Below are 25257 nucleotides of genomic sequence, written 5' to 3'. Positions count from 1 at the left end.
TGCCCCCGGTCAGGGAGCGATGGCTGGTGACCCAAACCCGGGGCGCGGTGGCTCCAAAGGCGTCACCACGTGCTCCGCTCTCTCCCTTAGCGAACCCTCCTTCACGCACGGCGCTCTGCGGTCGGTTTTGCCTTCCCGACAGCTGGGCAATTCCGGAGAGCAGCGCGACAAAAGCGTTTATTTTGGAAAGGAGAAAATAAACCCGGATCCCCATATACACACACACCCTTCCTGCTGCCTGCTCCCGACGGGATAACCCTGGGCTTGTCCAGGGGCAGTAACCCAGGTGACTCGGACCCCACCGCGGTGCCACCCCCCGCACCCCCGAGCCGAGCGGCGAAAGCTGCGCACCGCCCACATCCGCCTCACATCACTTCCTGGGCTTTAAAAAAAACGGGGATTAAAAAAAAAAAAAAAGAGGAAAGAAAAAAAAAAATCCGCCTGAGCGGGTCCTGTGCTGTGCGGAGCTGTGGGGCTGTACCCGGTGCCGCCGCTGCCCGCGCCGACACCATGAAGGCTCAGCCCGTGGCCGTCTCCGTCCTCTGCCTGTGCCTGGTGCTGGCGGCCTCCGCCGCCTCCGCCGAGGGAGGGCTCGGAAAGGGTCAGGAAAACGCTTCCTTCGGGCTTTTCTCAACTCGTGCCGCGGGCGCGGGTCCGGTCCCTCAGCCCGCGGCGTCGGGGGGCGGGGAGACAGACCGGGGGTCTGGGGGCTGGAGGTGAGGGGGGTTTGCACCGTGCCCGCCGTCGTGGTTCTGTCCCGGCTGAGCGTCCTTTCGAGGGGCTCCGCGGAGCCCTGCGGGACAGCCCTCGATGCCCGCTGTGCCCGCCCAGCCCCCGCCGGCTCCTGGCAGGCAATGAATGGCGCTTCCCTCCTCCCTCGGCTTCCCTTGCCCTCGATGACCGCTCCTCACTCCTCTCTTGGCTCACCGAGGCTCCTTGACTAATTACCGTGTCTAATAGCCGGGTTTAGCCAGCGCCTGAGCTTCACCCCAGGTGGTGGCTTTGCCTTAGCGGCAAATCTCCTCCTCAGGACCGGTAGTAACCAATTCGATCAATGACAGCAAAGCTCTGTGGTGTGGATCCCAGCCAGCCATCCTCCTTTAATTCCCCAGATGACTTTCATTCAAAAGAAACACTCCGTAGTGTGTTGTGTAATTGTTTTAAAAACATACTGAAGCTTGCCACAAATGGGATTTTGGTTTAAGTATAGAAAAACTTTCAAAAAGTGTTTCCCAGCTAGAACAATAAAAGGCTTTCCCTATTTTAACATTTTGGCCTTTGACTGAAATAGCTGACGTGTCAATATGCTGGATAAACATGACTTCTGCTAATCCAGCTGGCTTTTGCTTGGGTACGTTGAGCTTGTCCAAAAGTAGCCCTGTGTCCAAAGCTGCCTGAGCAGCTGGGGTGTGATTGGACGTGGACAGGGCATCCCCACCTCACTGCGAGCTCATCTGTTTGATGTGTTGCATCATATGTGTTCACAGAGGTTCATATCAGGAGAGATGATCAGGTAATACGCTGTGCCAACTGTCCACACCTCCCGGATACTGAATTAAGGTGCCACTAGGATTTGCTGACTCTGTTTTAGGCTTTCTCCAGCTTCTTTGCCGTAGTTGTCTACAATGTCCACTTTTCCCCGTGTCAGCACTGGGCAGTCTGGGGCTCTGACCTCTGTGTAGCTCCCGAAATCTGCTCCCCTCAGCACCCTGGGGGCTGCTGACTAATCCAAACCCTCAGCGATGGGAAGGGGCAAGCCGAGGCTGATGTTTGATCATCCAGTGCACTAATTGTTAATTACTGGAGCCATAAGACCTCTGAGGAGGTCTTCCAAGGGTGTTCCTCTTCGAACAGTTCCCGGATCTCCTTCATCTCAGCTCTCCAGGTGGCTTTTGGCCATGTGCTTTGTTGGCTACTAGAAAATGCCAACCCTGGCAGTCCCTGCTTTGCAGCTGGTAAACATACACTGACTCACTCTTGTGTCAATTGACACAACAAGACTTGTTATCTGGATATGGGATAAAATATTTCCTGTGCCGTTCAGTCACTCTAACATTCAGAAATCTGTGTAGTGGTGTTCTTTCTTACTTTTCAATTATCATCAGCAGTAATAATTAGCATAATAGTTTTAGAGCAATTAATGATCATATGTTGGCCTAGGAATTTTTAAGTTTTGCTTTAGTTCACATTCAGTGGGATTTAGGAAGCCAAATGCTGACATGTTTCATTTGTCACTCATCAGTTAATAAATGTTCATAGATTGAAGAAGAATGGAGAATAATTAGGAGGCCCTTCAATTTTAATATCCATTTGGGGGATTTTGAGGTCGTTTGCATATAGATATAAATATTCATTAGGATGGTATGTTTTTGTTAATTAATTTCAGTGGGATTCCTCATACGACTATGTGGGTTGTAAGTATTTGCAGAAGTCTTCCCAGAACTGGGATTGTAGTTGGCTTTAAAAGAAGAATATAAAATAAGTTGAAAATACTCTTGAGGGTTGGACTGTTTTCCTCTGTTAGCTGACACACTAAATTATGCAGCATTTATAAACCCTTCTCTCTGGCAGGTTTTGGAGATCATATTCATTGGAGAACACTAGAAGATGGGAAGAAAGAGGCAGCAGCCAGGTATGTTTGCTAGTTTTAATTACAGAAAAGTGTCTTTAAAAGCATTCACAAAGGTTCTGTATCAATCCTAAATTTAACCACAGAAGAGTCATTATTAACAAAAATGAGGATGGTTTAGGAGACTTCAGATCCCTACAGCTTATTAGAGAGAAAATACAGAGTTTTGATATCTTTGTTGAGGCACCACCTAGGTTTAATCACTGCAGTCTAATTAAATCATTGAAGCCCTAGCATGTCTTTGAAATGAGAAGAAAATAACTATTTACCACGGTAAAGAAAGGTATGATTCTCAAACCCACAAATGAATGTGTAAAGAGTGCTCAATCCCCTTGAACTCAGCAGTGCTGAGAGCTTCCCTAAAATTCCTTATGCCTGTATAGATGAGGCCTCAGCCTAAGATGAGTTATTTTGTTCCAATCTGCAGGAAAAAGTCTGGAAGTTTTAAACTAGTGAACTGATAGAACCTGATTTGGTTAAGTTTAAACTCTAAAAATAACAGTTTCTTAGAAGGTAAAAAATTATATTTTGACACGTTATTTTTCTCTGAATTTCTTCTGTTTCTTGTTAAAATGTGAGAAAGGAAATTATATGCTTATAAATTCTACTTGTATTTTAAATTTATAACCTAAATCTGACAATGCTGACATGAGCAGAAATTCCTCATGCCTTCCAGGTTTGCTGTTTGAGTTCAGCTCTCAAACTGATCCATCATTTTAGTGTAGATACCAAATTAACCCAGACGATACAGTTCAGAGGTCTTACAAGTTTCTATAAGTGGATATTTTTGAAAAAAAAATATTATTTCAGTATTTACAGGTGTAATTGTAGCACTACTTTGCAATGAAGCAGAGGAAGCTTCAAAATGAGGCAGGGGAGGGCGGGAGGCATGGTGAGCTGTGAGCTCTCAGGTTTAGGCAGGATGAGCATTCCTGCTCAAGGAGACTGCAGGAAGGGGTCGGTGTAATCCACACCCTCTCCTTTCACTATTGGAAGCACAGACGCTTTCACTGATTTGAGTTCAGCAGCATTTGAGCATTACTGAAGGACTGGGAGAAACCACTAATAACAAAGAAAATATAAACCTAAAAAGTAGATTTGCTTTCCTAAGTCTGACCTTAGGTCAGGAGGAGATGAAAAATAATACGAAAATTATAAGAAATTAACTGTGACACATCAAGTCAGATCCAGCAGAGCCAGTGAGCTGGGAAGTTTCAAGACTTCAATTTGAATTTTATAAACTGCGCAGCGTGGATGTGTCGGGGGATGCCGGAGACGTCTCGTTTTTAAGTTCCGTGCGGACGAGGGCAGGGATCAAGCGTTCCTACAGTTAGTACGGTCGCGTTTCTAAGCCGCACGTCTGGCAGGACGGTGCCCCGGTGCCAGAGGCGGGGGCCCGGCGGTTCCGCAGGCCCGAAGGGGCAGAGGAGCCCGCACTGCGGTGCCGCCGCCCGGGGCCTGGGGGTGCTGCCGGTCTCGGGCGGGCCGTGTGTGGGTGCGTGTGACCGGCGGAAGCAGTTCCCGCCCGTCCGGGTCGGTGCCGGCGCGGCGATGCCGCTGGTGGTGCTGTGCGGGCGGCCCGGCAGCGGCAAGAGCCGGCGGGCGGCGGAGCTGCGGGCGGCGCTGGGCGGCCCCGAGCGGGCCGCGCACGTCGTGTCCGAGGCGGAGGGCGGGCGGGCGGCGCTGCGGGCCGAGGTGGAGCGGCGGCTGAGCCGGCGGGACGTGGTGATCGTGGACGCGGGCAACGAGCTGCGGAGCATCCGCTACGAGCTGTACTGCGCGGCGCGGCAGGCGGGCACGGCGCGCTGCCTCTTGCACTGCGCCGGCGGCGGGGGCGGCCCCGACGAGCCGCCCTTCGAGGAGCCCGACCCGGGCTGCCGCTGGGACCGGCCGCTGTTCACGGTGAGCGGGGAGGAGCCGCTGCCGCTGGGCGACATCCGCGCCGCGCTGTTCGAGAGCGCCCCGCCGCCCCCGCACCGCGCCACCCGCACCCAGCCCCTGCAGTCCGGGGAGTTCCTGCACCGCCTGGACCGCGTCACCCAGGACGTGCTGGCCGCGGTGATGGCCGCGCAGAGCGGCGGGGCGCTGCCTGGCGACACGGTCCGCGTCCCCGGCCTGGCCGAGGGGCTGGTGCTGAGCCGGCCCGTGAGCCTGGCCGAGCTGAGCCGGCTGCGCAGGCAGTTCATCAGCTACACCAAGATGCAGCCCAGCGATGAGAACATGCCCCAGCTGGCCAGCATGTTCCTGCAGTACCTGAGTCGCAGCATCCAGTGAACCAGTGGCAGTGGCCGTGGTTGTTGAACTACTTGCGACAGTAAGAACACGCCTTCCAGACGCAGACCCTGCAGAGCCTGGATCCCACCTGTTGCGTATGGGGTATTTGGCAGCAGCAGCTCTGGGTGCCGTGTTCCTGCAGCAGCCAAGCAGACTGTTTCTGAGAGAATCTGTAGGGATGCAGTTCCCCATACCCCCGAATTCTCCCCGTCAAAAAGGAGATCAACTGTTGCATCTCCAAGCAAGTGAAGTCTCCTGCGGAGACATAAACCCCAGTAATATAGTAGTGTCTGAACATGAAAGTGCAAAAGGTGATGACTGTAAGTCTTGAATAAGAAGATTGTTTTTCCAGGGCTACCTCCAGATAATGTCAAACTGCAGAAGAGACTTCAGGTCCAGAACTAGAACAGGATGTGTTTTAGGATGTGACTGTTTCAAAATATCTGACTGAACCCAAGAGACATTTGCAGCTCTGCTCTGCAAAAGGGTGCTGCCTTAGCAAACTCAAAGATGTTTAACAATAAAATATGTGCCTTAAATGGACTAAACTCTTAATTTATCTGCAGGACTATTTTATTGAAATAACTTGCCATGTCTTTTCTCTGCAAGGTCATCATTAAACACCTTTAAAAACACTAATTGCTTAAGAATGAGTTCTCTCATAGGAAAAAGACCTAAAATGACAGTGTCTGTTCTTGTTGAAACCTGTAGGGCTGTACCAGCTGGGATGGGTAGCTTAGTTTTGCATTTAGTTTCCAATAATTTGGGATTTGCGATACAATAGGTACAGTTCAGATAAACTTCTCACTTTCTGGTGGATGCTTCATGCCTCATTCTCATAAATTGTCGTTTTGGTTTAATTGTATGTGTAGTGCTCCCTGGGAGGAAATAGTACAGTCTGACACACCGACTGCTGGGGGATTTATGCATTACAGAACTGAGAATTGACTGCAAAAATGTTTTGATGTAAATAAGTTTACCTTACCAGTCAAAGTAAAGAGAATAAAAGCTGAGAAAACACATTCATTATTTCAAACCTCTGTGAGTTCTCACTAAGAATTGGTATTTCAAGGCTGTGAGCACTTAAATTTAAAATCTGCTTTGAAAATTTCTCTTTAAAAAAAAGTGTGTTGCAGTACCGATTGCCAGATGATTGAACTCTTTTGACATGAACCACTGGTCCTTGATAAGAACAATGTGTATTTTCCAGACGTAAATCAGCCTGTCCTCAAGAAAGAGGCAAAACAATTTGGGACTCTGTAGAAACAATGAAGAAAAAAGTGATTTTTCATCCTCAGGGACACTGGATGCAATGCAAGCTCTACTAGGGCAATGTGTATTCATACTCCTTACTGCAAACAGAGCCCAATGTGAAGGTGATGACATATTGGTTAATTATAGAGCGCAAACTTCTTTTTGAATGACTCTAAATGTTAATGCCTTCCTCTCTACCCTTTTCTGTTTCTAAAGATCATAACTGAATGCTGCTAAGTAGAGATTGCCTTTCATGTCTGTTTACAGCTGAAGGGTTACTGGGTTCAATGGTTGCTCAGTGGGGTCTTGATCAGAGGAGGTGACTGAAATGTGGGCTGTAATGGGGAGGAGGATGGGTAGGTGACTGTCATCCACTGGGTTGCCATAAGCAGCCACAAAAATCCATCCCAAGATCTCTCAAGCAGCTGGTGTCACTAGCCATTTCCAGTAATCCAGTAAAAAAATGCATGACCAGCTGTGTGTCTGAGGAATCTAAACTAATAAGAGCAAGTCTTCCAAAGACAAAGTCTTCTCTATGTGAGCAGTAACAATTAAGTATTTTATTACATGTTTTAAGATTGGGAAAACTTTTTGCAAGCCAACCTTAGAACACAGCAGAATCTCTTTACATCTCACTTATTTTCTGTTACATTGAGCCTTTGAGGAAGCCCTGACTGTTAAAATGTACATGTAACAGAATTTGATTTAGAGGCTTTCTGGAAGCTTTCTTTGACAGGTTTTTGTCTTCCTTTTTTTAGTGGTTTGCCTCTTATGGTTATCATCCACAAGTCCTGGTGTGGAGCTTGCAAAGGTAAGTGTATTTAATACTAGAGCTTGCTGAAATTTCTAGTGAATCTTTGTATGCAAATCACGTAGCCATGAGAAACATGAGCTTTGCATTCAGACTGTAGCTAATGGTAACTGTATTTCATTAGGAGAGGCATAATATGGCACTGGCATTGCAAACAAACAAGCTAGGGATCATGGCTAAGCTTAAAGGATGAGGCAGTTGAGTGGGAATACTGGTTTATAGCAGGCTTTCTGCTCTGTTCCATTGGTTCATATACAGACATGTATGTTTGTTGTTAGGCTTCATCCCATGGCTGCCTAGCAGGAATTGCTTCAGTCACCTGCTGCTCTTAGCCCAGCTTTGAATAGTTTGATACATACATTCCATTTACTCACTGCTTATTGAAAAGCTTTCCAGAGGGAGGGATGAAGTGGAGATTTTGATACTGCTTGAAAATCTGAAATATTTTCCACTGTTTTTACATACCTCTTTATTTTTATTTCCTCCCCCTTAATTAGCTTTAAAGCCAAAGTTTGCTGAATCCAAGGAGATCTCTGAACTTGCCCATAATTTTGTTATGGTCAACCTTGAGGTAGGCTGCCTTCTGATCTGTGTCCATGTTACTGCCTGGTAATTAAGCATTTGGAATCCGACTTTACTGGTTACATCCTGTTCGGTGTACATCCTAAATCCTGCACTCCTGAATAGGCATTCAGGATTGATTGATACAGCTCATTGTTTTAAAAAGAGTTTTCTTTAGTCTGGTTATTTTAATTCTGTTTATAAACCTGGCTCTCTTTAACACTTTGTGCCTTGTGTGATTCTGTTGCTGCAATAAAGGAATTTATGTTTATTCTCTCATTACCTATCAAACATTCCTACAACAAAATGGAGTGTGTAATGCAAATTAACAGGACAAAAAAAATATTATTATTTTCACAGAGGATATTGTTTAGGTAAAAATAACTTACTTTCATTGAGAGTGGAAGATCCTGCAGTTACTTGGCGTCTGTTCAAGATGTAAATTGCTCAGGGTAACAGGAATCTGAAGGCAATAACTTGTTTCTTTAAAAAGCAGTATTGTGTTTTGTTAGGTATCTTGCTAATACATTCCTCCTCTTCTGTCTTGCTTTGGTAGGATGACGAAGAGCCCAAGGATGAAGCCTTTAGTCCTGATGGAAGTTATATCCCCAGAATCCTTTTCATGGGTAAGGCATCCGCAGCTCTTGTGTCCACTCACGGGACTGGGTTCTTATTGTTACCACCTAAACTTCCTGATGGATTTCTTGTTTCATAGATCCCAGTGGAAAAGTCCATCCAGAAATCATAAATGAGAGAGGAAACCCCAGCTACAAGTATTTCTATACCAATGCTGATCAAGGTATGTGCAAAGTAGTTGAAACTGCATTTTTAGTGAGGACACACCTTCACTGTTTAGTGGAGAAAAATGATGATACTTTACAGCATAGCTGGGAGCTGTTAGGTACAGTGTGAGTGAGTGGTTCTCCAACACCTGAGGAACCATATTCAGAATCGTAATTCACCTTAAGACATACTGTTATCTGTAGGACCTAAACTTTGTCTCCAGTTGTGGCATGGAAAATTGTGGAATTTGCATGATCCAGCTACACATAGGTGAGGAAATGGTGCAGGACTGGAGGGTTTTTTTTGTTTGGTTGTTGGTTTTTTTTCCCCCACAGGTTAATTTGTAGATATACATTCTATAACTGTTGTTTTAAAATAACCTTCATTACCAGTCCACCTTGATGTTTGCATCAGGAGATTAATAGTTGGTATCTCTCTTGTCTAATCTTTCAGTTGTCCAAGGGATGAAGGAGGCCCAGGAGAAGCTGACAGGTGATGCTTTCAAACAAAAGCACCTGGGAGATGAACTATAATGGATACGCTAAATGATGATTTTTCACTGCTTCAAAACTCTAAAAGGAAACGATTGAACAGACTGAGAATGTAGTTGCACTGAAGGGACATAATTCTCCTGTCAACAATGTTAGGGTAAACCCTGTTTGGAGTTCACACACATGCATCAGTCACAGTGTTTTCTCCTCCTGCCTGGAAGTTTGCACTGTGATGATTATTTGCAACTAGGTAACGTGCAAACACATCCCGTTGTGTGTTTGAGCAACCACTAATATTTGGTGTTAAAAGGGAGGTGTGTAGGGAAGAATATTATTTGAGGACAAACAGTGTGATTAAAAAACCTAGTAGCAGCCAACCTTTTGACACCTAATCAGGGTTGAATTCTTCTTTTCTCACTGGTATTATGTGATCCCATTGTTTTTACTGGGCATTGCCATCAATGGGGCATCTTCCTAGGCCAGGTATTTTCTAGATATTCCAAAACACGAATTCTGCCAGTAAACCCAGTAGAATACATTTCATGAATGTCCAAGTAGCATGTGAAATTATCAGCTCTGCAAATGTATTTTTGTGTAAAACTGTGTGATTCACTTTTATTTGCCTTTGGGCAGAAAATTAACTTTTTCCTTATGCACTCACCTTTTGATTGTTCCATCAAGTGAGGGTGGGTTATGTTGAAGCTTTACGGGGTTTCCCCTTTTATTCTTTGAATGTTTTTTGGCGAATGCCTTGCCATCACATTGTACTGTATTTTTGTACCAGGGTGAAAAAAAAAATAAACCTTTTTAAACATAAGCATGCAGAGAGTGTTTTGTGGTAAAGGGCATAACTTTCTGTTCTTAAGCAGTGGGGGATATATTTTTGTTTATGTTGCAGTGGTTATTAATGTTGAATGTCTCAGCTGAAGAAGATTCCTTGTCATTACAATTCAGCCATTCTTACACTGCCTATACCGTCAAGGACAAGGTGATACCTAATGTTTATCTACTGGAACTGAAAAGGAAAACGGAAAGGAGAAAAATCACCTCTCAACCTGCTGGGACACTTTTTCTAAGGCAATCCAGGATGCTGTTGGCTTCTTTGCCACATGGGCATATTGGCTCATGGTCAGCTTGTTCTCCACCTGGACTCCCATATTCTCATCTGGAAAGCTGTTTTCCAGACTCTACTGGTGCACAGGTTATTCCTTCCCAGGTGAAGGACTTTGCATTTCCCTTTCTTCAACTTCCTGACAACCCCCCCGCCCATTTCTCCAACCTGTTCAGATCCTTTTGAATAGCAACACAACCATCTGGTTATCAACCATTCTTCCCCAGCTTTGTACCACTGCCAGTTTGCTCAGAGTGGGCTCTGTCAGTTCATCCAGGTAGTTAATGAAGGTGTTACAGTACCAGCCAGGGGTACTCCACTAATGACAAGCACCTTTCAGCCCAGCAGTTCTGCTGGTTTTCCATCCACTTCACTGCCCATTTATTTAGATTGTACTTCATCAGTTTGCCTATGAAGATGCTTTGGGAGACAGTGTAGAAAGCCATAGTAAGGCCAAAATAAACTACATCTGCTGCTCTCCCCTCATCCACCAAATTAGTCATCTAAAGCAAAAATTCCTGTCCCAAAGACACTTGCCATAACTTCCCATAAAAATCACAGAGACATCATTTTCTACAGATACTTTCTGAAGAAGTATCTGTGGACATTAAGTGGGAAAAACTGTTGTATATACAATAAACCCAACTTGTCTACTGAATCCATTATTACTGTTCAGTAGCATTAAGAATTTTACTTTGCATACCAGTCTGTCTGGTGTCTGATTTTAGACACCAAAACTCAATTGGCCACTAAAAGAGAAGGACTCAGTGGAAATAATGGGATTGTTGCACATCATAATTATCCTGATCAGCTGCTGAAAGTTATTCTACAGGCTTTATCCTCTTCTTCTCTTGCAAATTGTCTAATAAATTAATGATCAAATTGAACTCAGTAACTATTCTCAAGTTGTATCAGCCTTCAAAGTAAACCTGTGTAAGTCCTAAAAAACGGACCTGCGTTTTGCAAAATTGTCTTTTTTTCCCCCCAAGCTGTATCAGTTGACCTAATAAAAAATTGGTCCTGTCTGATGCTCATTTCATTTATAGCCTTAGATTGACATGATTTAAAAAGTCATTGCTATGGCTTTCTTTACTTGCCACCAGGGGGAGGACTCCGCATTTTCATCTCGGATAGGATTCAACAAATCATCATTAAAAAACCAATCTCTAGTGCACAATAGCACAATAGCAGGCTGGACCTCTGCGATTTTCCATGCACAGCTTTGCAGCAGCTCTGCCCCTGTCTTATCTCTGCAGTGAAATTACAGCCCATGTACATCAATTGTCCCTTTCTTTGCAAAACACTCTGATGTCAGAAGCAACATGACCTCAAAGTAATTTTTAAGAAGTTCTTAACCTAGAGACAGATGTGAGCACTGTGCTTCATCCTTTACATTTAAGACCAACCTGATTCAAAATTACTCTCCTTCATGTCTTCTCTCACCCAATTCCTCTCCTTCAGCACTTTATGCCTTCCAGACTTGCTACTTTGGAAGGAAAAAAAATTCTGTGACCCTTTTTCCTTTGTTATTTGGCTACCTCCTTTCTCACTAATCCTCTCTACCCTCTGTATGTTCAGCCATGGTGAGCAGGCACAGCTTCCCCACCCTCCCTTTGACTTGCTCTTTCCTAGACTTTGCTTTTGTCCTCTGTAGCAAGATGGAGCTTGGCACTTGCTGGTCTGGTCAGTGTTTAGCTGGGGTCTCAGCAGAACGTGACATATGTGCTGCCACACATGGTTGCTAGGGACAGCTAGTTAAACTCCTGTAAAAGCTGTTTCACATCTCTGGATTGCAGGGTGAACTTAATCTGTTACTTAAATATTTTTGTCTTTCCTACCTGCCAGCTTTGTACCTGGACATTTTAGTTGCTCACTCGTACTGCAGATTCTTTAAATTATTCTTCTTTTTCACCTAGATCAGGTTGGCATTTTCTTCTGTGCAGAGGCATCCATCCAGCAGTTGTTTTATACATGTTGAGTGACTTTATGGACACAAGCAAGTCCACAGGGCTTAGAGGACCTGCTTGCAGGTTAGTGTTTGCTGTAGTTGTGTTCAATTATACACTGCAGCAGCTCAGCACTGCACAAGTAACTAAGGCTTCAGATTAGTTTGTCCCCATCAGCTTTGCTTCATTTGCTGCCCATCTGTGTGTGACTTGCAATAAACCTTCATACTTACATAACTTCTTCAGATGCATCCTAGAAATCCCCATGGATTCTCAGCTTCTCCTCCTTCTGTGAGGTGACAACAAAACCCAAAGACACTTCAAAATTCTTAGTACGGACCCAGGGAACTGCCAAGCCAAATCAATCTCATGTAAACAAACATGCTGTCAGTTCCCTTTTTCCCAGAAACAACCCACAGAGGAAAAAAACCCAAAGTTAATTAGGGAGTGCCTGGATTGCAGCTGGCCATCTGGCTGCCTGGGAGCAGAGGTTGCTTTTGCACCTGAGGCTGAACAGGCTCTAAGGAAGAGACTCAAGAAACCTTTCCTTTGCCATGTTTAGCAGCAGGGAACAAAAGTACAACAACCAAGAATGCCAGCATGTCCAGAGTGTCCTGTCTGTCATCCTGGCATGCTGAGTTTAGGGATCATCTATTTCAAATGCACTTTTGTCCCTGTGGCTGTCTGCCTGCCATCGTATCCAGCCTGTATCCAACTGCTAATGAGCTTCATTCACTGTCCTCACTTAGAGCTTGTGTAATGAATAGCTCTGAATTGAAGTATTATTAAACCTCTATGAATACAAGGTCATATATCCTTGGAGGTGATGAAACTTCTCTTGGCTTTTGCAAGAGGATTTGCATTTGCATTATGCTGTGGTATTTCTTTGCAGTTGACCTGGTGTTACGCCTGATGGGGTTTGCCCAACCAGGAAAACCACTTCAGGGCTGTTCCTTGACAACTGTGCAATAGGTGGATCAAAACCTGAGACCTAAGGATGGAGATTCAGAAAACACTAATGGTGGAATTACACTGAGCAGAGCTCTATCCAGAGTGTGGGATGAAAAGGGGAACTTCACTGCGAATCCATGCTCGTTTCAAAGACAGCAAAGCCAAAGATGAAGTTTCTCTAAATGGTTGCATCCCCCTTCCAGACAGCTGTGTAAGTTGTCTTTGGCACTGACTGGATAGGGGAGGTTGCTGCCTGGAAGGAACCAGGAAACAATTAATGAAGGTTTGTCAAAATGGTGAAAGTCACTTTGTCTCAAAACTATTTGGCATATTAACTCATTCCCGCTTTCCTCCTTGAAGAAACAAGTGCTGATTTGTTAAGCAGTTAGTCAAATAAACTCAGTTTGCTTTTCCTTTCAAAGTTTGTCCAGAGTAAGGAGTGGCTGTGCACAGTTCCCAGGCCTGCCATTGTCCCAAGAGCACCACTCCTGCCAGGGCTGGTGATTCACTCCTGCAGCGCCAGCCCGGTGCCACCACGTCAGCAGAGGAGGAGGAATCTCCACTGACAACTCCCAGCCAGCTCCTGTGACCTGTCACAGGCACTGGGGACAGGGCCTGAGTGATCCTCTCTAGGCTGTGAAAAATGTCATGACACAATGGCTAAATCTGCAGAAGGTTCCTTTGATTAGGGATGAAGACAAGATAGATGCCCCAAACTTCTCTATTCATAATTATGTTGGAAGCAGAAACTGGCTGACCTGTGCTTACAGCATTCCAGGTTCAGACTCAGACCAGTAGAAGAGGCAGTTACACACCATCCTGGGCTGGCAGTCATCCCAGGACAGGGCACAGTGGCCCATCAGGTAAAGGGCAGGGAGCAGGCAGGGTATGTTCTGGGCATGGAATCACCGAGTGGGTGGTTGCTGTTCCTGTGTTCTGCATTCCTGTGACCAACACAGCTGTCTTCTCCTCCATTTCACAAGTCCCTGCTGTGATGTGGGGGATAAAGGGGAGACAACTTCCTAGAGTTTCCCCTTTCTCCCATTGCTGCCACTCCAAGTCAGGGCAAGGGAGAGAAGCCCATAGAAGCAGAGAGAGGAGCTTGGGCAGAGCTGAAGGGGCAGAACAGTCTGGACTGAGTTTGGCTAAGGCTGTAGCAACTGGCTGATTAGACATAATTTGCTGGTCTACATTCATTTTTTGGCCATTTTGCACGTGCACAGCATAGTGTAGGTAGACATGCTGCAGAAATATTAATTGATAAGAACTGCAGATATTCCCCCTGCTTTCTGAGTGTGCTTCAGGTCACAACACAACATCCTGTGCATGAAAGAAGCTGCGTTGGCAGCACAGTGAAATTTGGATGTCACTTTATTGTGCTATTTCTGATATTATGAACAATGTTCAAAATGCCATTTGTAAGGATTTTGGTACATTAGCCCTGTTAAAGAGAATGGAATTTGCACACATCCTGGGGACACAGCATGGGCTATACGTGTTTTTTATTCCACACTGAGGCAAAGAAGCACCTGGGTGAGTGCTATTTGAAAAAGGAGGATTTTGTTTTCTCCTGGAGGTTGGCATGTTTTTATCTGGCTTCCCTTGATAACAGCTGGTAGTGAGCTGAAACCACCACTCCGTGTGCAAACTGTGGGATCCCAAACTTCAGGATACAGTTTTGTTTATGTATGTCCAATGCTTATAATGAGCTTAGGCAATGAATCTGTTAGACACAGGGTCATTACTGTTATTACTTCTTACAGCATTACACACAGCAGACCTTCATCCTTGATTTAAGTGTTTTGGTGCTGCTCTTGCTTTAAGAATAAATAAATACATTAATTTAAAAAAAACCCCCTTTTTAGAAAAGAGGTAACTAAAAATATTAAAATTGTTTCCTTAGATCGATTGCACTGTGTGAGGATGTAGTGTCTTGAATTAAAAATGTTGGGAGGATAGTAGATATGTGTTGTGCTTGATAAATGTGCTCTCAGTACTGCTGTGAGAGAGTGAGATAGATCCACACATCAGAAAACAAGATAAAGCACAACATCTGCTCTTCCCTTCTACCTCCGTGAGCTTGTGGGAGTTCTTTCCTGTTCCCTCATTTCCTCATCTATAAATCTAAAATAACACAGGCTTCCCTTACTGGAAGTTGTGTAAGCAGCTCATGACTGTACAATATTAAAACCTGGAAGGGAAGTGCACTAGGAGAGCAAAATATATTCTCTCCATAAATTATAGAAATATGGCCAAACAAAGTGATAGACAGAAAAAATCACTACAAATTCTCCTGTCTCCTAATTACCTGGGTGCATCCCTTCTTTTGGTTATCCCTGACTGAGAAACAGCTTGTTTGTAAACACTGGGATTCAGGGATGGCAACAAATCTGGAAAAGCCTTTGGAAATTAGGCTGAACAGTGGCTCTGCGCTTATAGCTGCGATTATGGGATGTGAAACCAGGTGATCCCTAAGCAGATGCCCAAGTAAACCTGAGTCATAAGTGAGCCCTTTGCATCAAAGGTGCAGGTACCTACTCATGACCACTTGCTTTCTGTGTTGGTGCTTTATAGGGCTGTTGGCTCACAAGAATTCTCTACACTGAGGATCAGGCAGCAGGCAGAGGGAAAAGCATTATCTCTGTAACTGCAGACACTGTGTTGGGTAGAGCGGAAGTCAGGTTTTGGAAAAGGCAGAGATCACCTTTCCCAGAGCAACAAGAGAATTGCAAGGAGCTAGACAGACCTTTGTAGGTGTCAAGCCTGTTAGGCTGTCTTTGAAATACCTTTTGTAATGAACCTGGGATTCTGTTAGGCTGTTGATTATTTAGTTGCCTACACAAAGCTGATATCTTACTTAAGGCTTAAATCAGGGCCTGGCTTATATAACAATAATTTGAGTTGTGGTTTTGATGGCAAATAAACATTGTCATTCTAGATGAGAGTAGAAAATCACTCCGATGCTCGGTAAATTTGTCCCCTGAGCCACCTGGTAGAGAGCTCGGGCTTGAGTAACATGGAGCAGCTGTATGGCATCTCTGATCTGCAGTGAGGTGTTCCTTAAAGCTTCTTGGCATCTCTCCTGTGATTGTTCCTAAAATGCACACCTTATATACCAGTTATATAGCACTACCACATCAACTACTCAACTGCCCTGGTAAAAATGAAGCAATAAAAGCAATTGTTAAACTCCTTTAAAGTGGTTGAACTGTTATAAAGCTCAAGCAGCTCCAAGGGCTGGTTGACATACAAGCCAGTCCAAAGATCACTGAAGATCAGATGCTGAATATCACTAGATGTGCTAAAGGCTCTTACAAGTAGACAAAACAATCACTGTCCTGTGTGGGCAGTGTCCAAGCTGAGTCAAAGTGCTGCACATCAAACACAACGGCACAATGAGACTGAGTGGAGAGGGAAAAGAGTTCTGAGAGATGCAGCAGAGTGTAGAGGCATCTGCAGCCCCCAGTTTTAAATCACTGAGTTCAAAGGTTCTCCCTGACTACAGAAATCCTGCAAATCCAGTACCTTCAAGTGGCTCCTGCTCTGGCATCCCCTTACAAAGTGGCTCTCTCTCTCAGAGCTGCTCAAGAACCTTGTCTTTGTGCTTAGGCACTTGCTTAAATCCTGGCAGTGGGAAACGTGCTGCCATTTTTGCTTGCCGGTTGGGAAGCACCTCATTAGTTACGTCAGAGATACATTTAAAATGCCCATTATTTTGTTCTCTTTGTCCAGGGGATTATCTGTGAAAGGTTTTTCGGTTTCCCAGCAAGGAATAGACCACAATCAGGTCTCTGATTTGAACTTGGGGTCTGGAGGATTTTAAAGCCAAGAGGGTCTGCTGCAACTCCTTCACCAGACCTCTTTCATGCAAACACAGATGGCAATCAATGCCTCACTTTTCTGCCTTTTCATCAGTGCAGGTGTAGCTCCTGATGCCACAGGTGCCATCACTAGGCTTCAGAGTTAACAGTTCTACTAATGACAATTCCAGACCTTGCGGAAAGTGAGACAAGGACGGCAAATTAGGGTCGTACCAGGCATGTCTTCCCTGCCACCGGGGCTTTAGGAACGACTGAGGTGATTCTCATCCCCAGGAGTGGAGCACGGAGCGGAGGGCAAGCACCTGGTTGGGGCCACCGAGGGCTCGGGCAGCCTGCCTGTCTGTCCGTCTGTCTGCTCACCTGCCTGCCTTCCACCGGCGGCCACTCCTCGGTGCCGGGCACGGCGGAGTCCCCCGGCCGTCTCTCCCAGCCGGGGCCGCCACCCCCGCCCCGCCGCGCTCCGCCCCCGGGGCCGCCCCAGGTACCGGCGTGGGGGCGGCTGCGCCACGCGAGCAGCGGCCGCGGGACCCGCACGGCTCGGCTCGGCTTAGCTTGGCTTGACTTCGCTTATTTCGGCTCGGCTCGGCTCGGCGCTTCTCCACTGCAGGTAAGAGCCGCGGCCCCGCGGACAGGGATCCTCCCGCGCCGTCGGGGCGCTTCCTTCCCCTCGAAAGTGCCGGGGAGGGGGCTGCCGGCGGGGACTTGCCGCGTCTCACCGCCCTCGCCGGGACTCAAAAACTCTTTCCACCCTCCTCGCACCGTGCGTCGGGGCTGTCCCCGGGCTCCGCGGGCCGGCGCAGAGGGCAGGAGGTGCCCGGCCCCGGGGCAGGGGGCAGGAGATGCCCCCGGTGCCGGTGGGTGCGAACCTGCGGGCGCTCCGCGCCCCCGAGGTGCGGTGTGACGGGCAGCCCTCGGGAGCGACGAGGCAGAGAGGGCAATAGCAGTTCCAGCTCTAAAATAAACATTTCCCAGCAATGCGAGGCGATATAATAGTCCTTTATCTTTGAAATATCCTGAGCACGGGGCGGGGGGGCGCGGGGGTAAGGCTGGAGAGCGGGGCCTTCCCAGCTGTTCTCCAGCTGGTGTGTGACCCGCCCGTTCCCGTCAGGCTGGGCATTGCTCGGCTTGGGGAGTGCGAGCAGGTAACAACACAACTACCCAGCGATAAAGCACTGCCGGGGATCGCGGTGCCGTTGTCCCTGCTGGGGAAGGGCAGAGACCCGGAGGGGTCGGACTGCACAGCCCGCCCGGAGCTCCCACCACAGAGCTGCTGTTCGGCAGGACGGGCGAAACACCGGACTTGGGTGTCCACCCTCGCTACCCTACGGCACTGGGCATTGAGTCCACTGCACAAAGCCAAACGGATCAATCATTCTAATTTAGTTCATAAAAACTCTCCAGTTGGTCCAGTATCTGCTGTACAAAACACACTTTTTTTCCCCCAGTACTTTTTGAGAATACACGTTTATTTTCCCCAGTGTTTTCTCCGTGGTCCCAGCAGCCCAGCAGTGCTGCTCCTCTGATGCAGGGGGTAACACTGTGCTGTGGGACTGCAGGGCAATATCACCAACACCAGCATGAGTGGTTCCACCTTTTTGCTTCCCACAGCTCTGCCTTCACACTGTCCTTTCCTTCTTACAAGCATTATTGTGTGCTTATGCAGTGCATCAGGTTGATCTGACCTAAATTAAGTCTAACCTGTCAAAAAAAGAAAAAGTGGGGGTTAATTTTAGCTTGGATTTTCCCTTGTCCTGAGACAATATAAGAATGCGACCTCAGAATACGTGTTTTTGTGCAAGTCTTTGGTGGCAAATCTGGTTTCAACCTCTCCTGCTGTTTCCCATTACTTATTCCTGATCCAGTGCTGTACTCTCAGCTGTGCAGGTAACAGTCTGTGGGGCTTCACAGTGGCCTAGATTAGCTCTGGGTTCAAATAAACATCTTCTTATAAATGTGGGGTTTTTTCCCTCCCAAGATAAAAATATCACTGGAACTCTAATTTGGATTTGTGCAACTGTACCCAGATCATGGGAGAACTGGTATTGGTTTATAGTGGGTACAAGATTGAATCCATACACTGCTGTATGGAAGTATATAACTAAAAGGCTTTTATTTCCTGCTATTTGTGTTTGCTATCCTGGAAGTGGTTGCATATGCATTCACTGAGACTTTGGTGTGATCACTGTCTTCAGGACAGTTTTATCAGAAGAATTTATAGTGTAAGTCAGAAGAGAGACAAATCCATCTTTAAGTCAAGCTTCCTTTGCAATTTTGACAAAATCCTGCTGTCCCCCTTGCAGATCTGATACACTTTCAGGTAACAAATTGAGAACACTTGCTAGCTCTAGGTTTTACAACAGTAGTTCTTGCTACATCTAGGTGTAACAAACGAATACGTTTAGTATTTGTTAACATGATAGTTGTTGTTGTCGTGTAATACTCATGTTAGTTGACTTGTGAGTGGTTCAGAGATAGTTTTTTCTACCTCCCTTTTATTTTGATGCCACCCCGGATTAAAATGGGCAGGTCTCAGCATCACATTTCAGGGTCTTGGATCACCCTGGCTGGTTGTAGTTCCACAGAAGGGCAGTCCACTTGGCCCTCCCCAGCAGATCCATGTCTGTTTGTTACTGGTTTGGCTGAGGAAGCAGGTTTTTTTGAAGCATTTCTCAATGGCTAACATTGAGAAGTATCCTGAACTGATCATTTCAGGTATGTTTTTTTGCTGTAAAAGTGTATCTTGTGCTTCAAGTTCTACCTATTTAGTGAGCTCCTGGAAATGTGTGCTTAGCTTTGTGCAGCACGGTGGTGTTTGATATTTGACGTAAGCATTACGATTTATGTTTGGAAGTATTAGCTAATAAAACAGGGGAAATGGGGGATGCTTGTTGTAATCCCAGTTAGCAGGTGGCTTACTTTGCAGTATGGAGAACATCATAGCACAGAGAAATGAATTAACTTATTCATCACCCGTTTTCTGCTTGGAAGAGGAGGATAAAAGGCAGCAAATTAAACTTCAGCACTGCAGAGGCATCCTGAGCTGGCCCTGTCTCTGTGTGGTTCTGGTGGTTTCTATAGGACAATACCAGTCTCTGGTCACCTGATTTGGTCAGGAGAGCAGCTTGCTTTTACCTTTAAGTGAAAGGTTTCAGACCCAGTGATGCAGAAAAATGTGGAGTGCTGTCTCCTGCACACTGGTGGAGGGGTGTCTACCTGAATCTGCAGGTGGTCTCACTCTAGCTCCAAATAGGATGAGTTCCATCACAGATAGGGTGAGTTCCATCATGTACCTGAACTTTCCTTATCTTCCACCACCGTGGGAGGGCATGATCATGGCTTTCTCCATGGAGGGCTGCAGAATGTAGCTGTGCCTTGCCTTCCAGCTGGGGAAGGATCAGCAGGGACTTACTTGCATGTGTCTTGTAGCAGAGCTCGTGCAGATTCGTCTTGTGTGTTGCCCAGAGTTCTTTTAGATCACTGTCAGTGTGTTCAGCAGTGAGATACTGGGAAGTACTTCACTATTTCCAGTTCCTTCTTGGAGAAACTGAGGCAGAGCTGCAAGGCTGGAAAGCCCATGAGAAGGAGACTGAAGTCTGCTGTCTCGGCCATCGCTGCAATGTTTGTGACAGGAGGGAAGGGCTTTAATGATGGTGAGTTTTGTAACAGCAGTCAACCTCTTCGGTGCGTGCTGTTCTCTGGATTTGGGGTCAGCCTCAGCTAGTGATTCTGTAGGCCTAGAGGTTGGCTGGCTCCTGGGGTTCCAGAATTCAATGGAATACTCAGGGAATTGTGGAAATCTCTGCATCTACTCTTTGGTGCATAAGGAGGATATAAACCCCCTGTTCTGTGCACTCCTTGGGAGAGAGCTGAGCTGGGCTCAGTTAGTGCCTCCCCTTTACAAGGGGATATTTTTTTCTGTATTTTCTGGCGTAGCATGTTTGCCAATAGTCACAGAACCATGTGGTGATAAAAGAGTCACAAACACTCAAGAAAAGACTCATAGAACAGAGTAAAAAAGTGGGAACTTCTATTTCTTTACATTTTTTTACCATTGTAAAATTAGAGTGACTAATTCCTCCTTCCTGAGAGTTTTGTTGTGGCTCTGAAATGGACTTTGAGGATGTTGAACATTGTGCAGGAAATGGGAGAGGCCTGGCTCCAGATACACAGAGACATTTGGCTCGAGGAAATCTTTCTAACGACAGTCCCAGCCTGCAGCTGAACTAAAGGTAGTTATGAAGTTAGAGAGTTGATGGCAAAAAGGTGATATCTGCTGGTTCTTGACTCTTGTTCCACAGCCAGAAAGTTCTTAAAAACCTTTTTAAAGCTGTTTTTAAAGCCTCTGTTCCCAAATCCAAATGGGTAATAGTAATAAATAACCACTGACATTGCTTAGAGATTTTTTATCTTTCAGTTGCCATGCATATATTGAAATTATTTGTAGCATGTAAATTCCAGAGCAAATCCACTACAAGCATCTTCTTGTAAAGACTTCTGGAGTCATCAATAAAGGCATTTTAGATTTGCTGACAAGATGAGGAGTTCATATTTTTAAAGTAATAAACATAGACTTTCTATGTAGAGAGTTGAATTATCTTTGTTCTAGATCTATCATTTCAGTTAGTTAGATGACACCCCAAAATGAAGTCTGGATGGTACTGAAGTGCAAGCCAGAGGCTGTCACAGTGAGCAGCTGTTGCAGAAGGCAGGGGTATGAGAACAGGAGGAAATGTAACCGATACCAGAAAACGTGCAATACTTTGGGCAAGAGCAATGTGCAGCCTTGTTGCCAAGTGAGGTGATTGTCAATTGTGTGGGTCGTGAGAAAGGATTTGCTTTTGATCCAAGTTCTCACCTGGAATAGGTGGCTGCAGCTTGTTGTTTACATAAGGTCCGAGTTTGCCCACGTGTTTTGTCAGTCTACACAAGGTAAGATAACGTAAGTCAGGATGACACAAGGTGGTGTGCTCTGGTTACTGGAGAGGCAATGCACCAGAGACAAAGTTGGCCTTTAGATTGTATTAGCCATAAAAAAGATGACTAAATTCTGTTATGTTTTTCTACTCTAAATCCAGAATGACTATTACTTTGAGGCAGTTATTTGTGTATAGATGTGCTGTAAATTGCAGACATTTCCATGTCCTATTGCAGTTGCCTTTGCAGCACGGTAGACTTTGATCCAGGCTTTGTGCAAAACACCAATGTGTACAGATATATTTCAGCTGCTCCTTGGTTTCATTTGCTTTACTGCCTTTCTGCAGGAAATGTGTGATGATTCCTATTTAAGGTTTTCCATCCAGATTGATCTGGAACTTTTATTTTAGCTTAATCAAGATAATCTCCCTTTAATAAACTTTAAACTGATGGCTCCAAATATCTGCTGCTATCTTAATATCTGCCACTAACTCAAGCACTGTTTCTATTCTCTTTGTACACTACAGGACTTTCCTCTTCCCAGAAGGAAGCTCAGACCTTACACAGCAGTGTGTTCCCAGCCTAACCTGCCTACCCATTAGTCTCCTACCTACTATTCCCTAATATTCTCATTATCCACCTTTATCACAAACATTTTAATCCTTTTGCTTCTACATCGCAGGTTCAACAGTGTGACCACTCTATTGATTCATATACTCACAACAAAGCCTTCATCTGTCTCATGGATTATAGATCTAAATTGGTAACTATCGCTTGCTTGCAATATTTATTAGCAGTTTTGTTACTTGCTCACACTCTGTTTTCTGCTTCTGATAAATCTCTTTTGTAGTACAGCATTTGTATAAGACTCCATAAGGTCACGGCCTTATTTCCTTTATGAGCTTTATTCTTAGGACAACACACATTGGCTGTAAAAAATTTCCATTGCTTGATAGAAATTTGATTCAGAATTTAATTTCTGAAAATGAATACAAAAATATTTATTTTCCAATGGCAGAGCACATAAAGGAATGAGTTTTTATAATAGAAAATTAATATAGATGTATAATTTGTGAACTAGAATATTTTAATTTAAATGCACTTTTAAAGACTCTTTTTGGGGAATAAAACCCTACAAGATATTAAATCTTTCAAAAAGAAGTTACACTGCACGTTAGTAACATCTCTAGTGGGTTACTGTTAAACTGTAGATGTCAGAGATTAAGAAATCTTCTGGTTTATCTACTTTTTTTGTTGCTTCCCTACCACGTAACTTACAGAATAGTTTCTACAGTCTTTTAGCATCTTCAGGGCTGTCTGCAGTGCTGCTGTCCTTTGTTTCTGTAAGAGCCTTGACCCGTGTGTGATCTATTTGACTTTAGCACAATGCATGTGGGGTTTTTTTAAACTTTGACCTTTAATTGGGCTCATTATTTCTGCTTTACCAAATGAGTGTGTCTAGAAATCTCTTTTCTTCCTTTCACACTCCTAAGTACCTATGGATAGCCAGGAGTCCAACAGGTACAGCTGTGTTTGTGACTATGCCCCTTCTCTAGTTGCCAATATCTTTCTTAGATATTCTCTCTTGGCTGACCTTGAGCACTGGAAGTCAGAAACAGTACTGTGAAAGTAGGAAAAAAGAAGTTTGGATTCTGACATAAAGGAATGATTTAACACTGGCAGCTCTGTGAAAAGAGTGTCAGGAGAAACAGAGTGGCCCAATTGCTGAAAACATAGACATATACACACAGAAAATGAGGCTGGACCCAGCCTGGAGCAGCTGTCATAAGATCTTTGACTCTTAGAAATATAGAGGGGTGAACAAAAAAAATCTGTCTGTGCTGGCAGATGATGATGAAACAGTTAAACAGTCATGTTTAAATTGTTACTGGTCCTATGTAACACAAAACATATGTAGGAAATTTAAGTTTTGCCTTTAAAAATGAAACACTGACATATTAAAAGATGTTTTTACTGCTAGAAATGCCCAGAAGATGTAATATCCAGAACACACAGGTTCATAAGAAATTGAATTTGTTAGTGGGTGGTTTGAAGTATAAGTTGCATTAGTGTGACCACGTTTCGTGGTTAACTGAGGTGACTGACAGAAGACAAGGAGACTTTTTTCCAAACTCAGACTTCTTTCTCACAATGTTGTGAGAGAGAGTGAGACATGGAAATGGTCATGTCTGTGAACACACTCATGTGGTTGCTAATAGAGATGTGTAACTTCCATGGGAATGATTGGATTTCTTGTTTCTTGGCTGTGAGAGGATAGAGAAGAGCACTCTCCATTAGTTTGTAGCCAAAACTTCAAGGAGCTGGCAGCACTTGGAGTCAACCTTAGCTTTTTTTCCTGGAAATAAATGAATGGTAAGATACAGCAGTTGATTTCTAGCCAGCACTTTTTTCATGTATTTTACTGAAGTTGGCTGTGGGCAGTAAATGCCCACAGCCACTGCCCACAGTCACTGCCAACAGGGGTGGCAGTGACCACTTCCAGTGATTTCTAAGAGCAGAAACACTATGCTGTTTGGTGTTTCACTACAAACTATTTTGATTCTTCACCACGATGTTGGTCACAAATTGAAGAGCACAGCTGTGTGAATCCATCTGTATGACACATTTCAGTGAGCACTGAAAGCAGCAAAGGCTGGTTTCCCATGGAGGTGTCTTAGGGCAATAGGCTTTTTTCTTTTAAACTTCGTTAGACCAAAATAGAAACTAAATGCAGGAGAGCCGCCTTGACCGAGGAACATATTCTTTGGTGGCTAATAAGCTCTGATTAAGATTTTATTGCTTTAGAGCATTTGCAGCAACCTGCTCTTACATGGTTTCTTTGTCTAATAAAAGATGAGCTCACACTGCAGGCTTTTTCCTCAATAGGGAAATAATAAGGTATCTCATAGCTACGTAACTGCCTATTTTCACAAACTAGTTGGAAGTGGATGTGTTTGAGACCTTGCTCCCATTACTAAAGCACATGGGGGAAAAAAAGATTGTCAATTTTAGTATACTCTTAGCTGCAAAGCAGCGGGCAGAGAACTAAATGATGCAAGGCCTCATACTGAAGTGTCCTCAAGGACAATCTGATTGGCAGCTTTTTCCTCTCCCGTGTAATGGGTTTTATGGAATGCGGCTAAGTCTTTCCTGTACAGGTATTTTATTAAGGATTATTCCGAGGCAGTCAAAATGGAAACATTCACAAGCATCTCCTTTGCCCTCTGCATGCCAGTTGTGTTTGAGGTGATCTTCTGCAACTGAACACTAGCCAGGGTGTGAAATAGCAGAGATGCTGCTCTATTTGGAGCCATCCTGAATGAACAGTGTATGTCCCTGTGCGCCCAGAGAGCAGGGGGCTACACTGCCAGCTAAATGGCCTTGGACCAAGGAGGGAATACAACCCCCTGGGAACAATGGCTGTGTGAGCTGTTTGGATGATTTGGAGGGAGCTGCCCGTTGTCATCGTTCCCCTCTGCTGCTGCTGCAGAACCTCCTCCAGGTGCTGGGGGCCTGCAGGAGATGTGATTCCATGAACCTGTCTCTCAGTAGCATAGCAACTGCCATCAGTTCCCACTGCTCTGTCCCCTCTGCTTGGCTCCCTCAACTGTGCTGGATCAGGAGCTGAACCAACTTTATAAACAGCCCTGCAGAACAGAAGTTGTAGGAGGATTTATTTTTAACTGGGATCTCTCTGTGCTCTGAACCAGC

General features: G+C 45.1%; 3 protein-coding genes across 4 annotated transcripts in view; all 3 read left to right on the top strand.

Moving 5' to 3' along the window:
- Window positions 1-358: 358 nt before the first annotated feature.
- On the top strand, window positions 359-9620 carry TXNDC12 (thioredoxin domain containing 12). Its single transcript, XM_027649197.1, has 7 exons — window positions 359-601; window positions 2572-2632; window positions 6916-6968; window positions 7466-7539; window positions 8086-8155; window positions 8245-8328; window positions 8766-9620. The coding sequence occupies exons 1-7, from the start codon at window positions 511-513 to the stop codon at window positions 8843-8845; spliced, it is 513 nt and encodes a 170-aa protein (XP_027504998.1). The 5' UTR covers window positions 359-510; the 3' UTR covers window positions 8846-9620.
- Window positions 4030-5538, top strand: KTI12 (KTI12 chromatin associated homolog). Its single transcript, XM_027649196.1, has one exon. It carries the CDS (start codon window positions 4181-4183, stop codon window positions 4901-4903), a length of 723 nt encoding a protein of 240 aa, XP_027504997.1. The 5' UTR covers window positions 4030-4180; the 3' UTR covers window positions 4904-5538.
- Window positions 9621-17123: 7503 nt separating the features above from the next.
- Window positions 17124-25257, top strand: part of RAB3B (RAB3B, member RAS oncogene family) — a 51894-nt gene continuing 43760 nt past the window's right edge. Inside the window, exons 1-2 of one of the 2 annotated variants that reach the window (XM_027649227.1) lie at window positions 17132-17239; window positions 22229-22309. In XM_027649227.1, coding sequence (XP_027505028.1) covers window positions 22289-22309 — 21 coding nt within the window. In that variant the 5' untranslated portion in view covers window positions 17132-17239; window positions 22229-22288. Of the gene's footprint in view, window positions 17240-22228; window positions 22310-25257 lie in introns of both variants that reach the window. The other variant, XM_027649228.1, reaches the window with a different exon arrangement.

Source organism: Corapipo altera, unplaced genomic scaffold (assembly GCF_003945725.1).
Source record: "Corapipo altera isolate COAL_440 unplaced genomic scaffold, ASM394572v1 112, whole genome shotgun sequence".
In the NCBI taxonomy this organism is placed as follows: Eukaryota; Metazoa; Chordata; class Aves; order Passeriformes; family Pipridae; genus Corapipo; species Corapipo altera.
Note: the sequence above shows the minus strand (reverse complement) of the source record. Positions and strands in the feature narration are given on the sequence as shown.

What these genes read in the sequence shown, in the direction of transcription:
- KTI12 (XM_027649196.1), top strand. Translation starts at nt 4,181, where the DNA reads ATGCCGCTGGTGGTGCTGTGCGGGCGGCCCGGCAGCGGCAAGAGCCGG.
- TXNDC12 (XM_027649197.1), top strand. Translation starts at nt 511, where the DNA reads ATGAAGGCTCAGCCCGTGGCCGTCTCCGTCCTCTGCCTGTGCCTGGTG. An exon ending in AAGAAAGAGGCAGCAGCCAG is followed by an intron (nt 2,633 to 6,915) that starts GTATGTTTGCTA and finishes TCCTTTTTTTAG; the next exon opens with TGGTTTGCCTCTTATGGTTA. An exon ending in CCCCAGAATCCTTTTCATGG is followed by an intron (nt 8,156 to 8,244) that starts GTAAGGCATCCG and finishes CTTGTTTCATAG; the next exon opens with ATCCCAGTGGAAAAGTCCAT.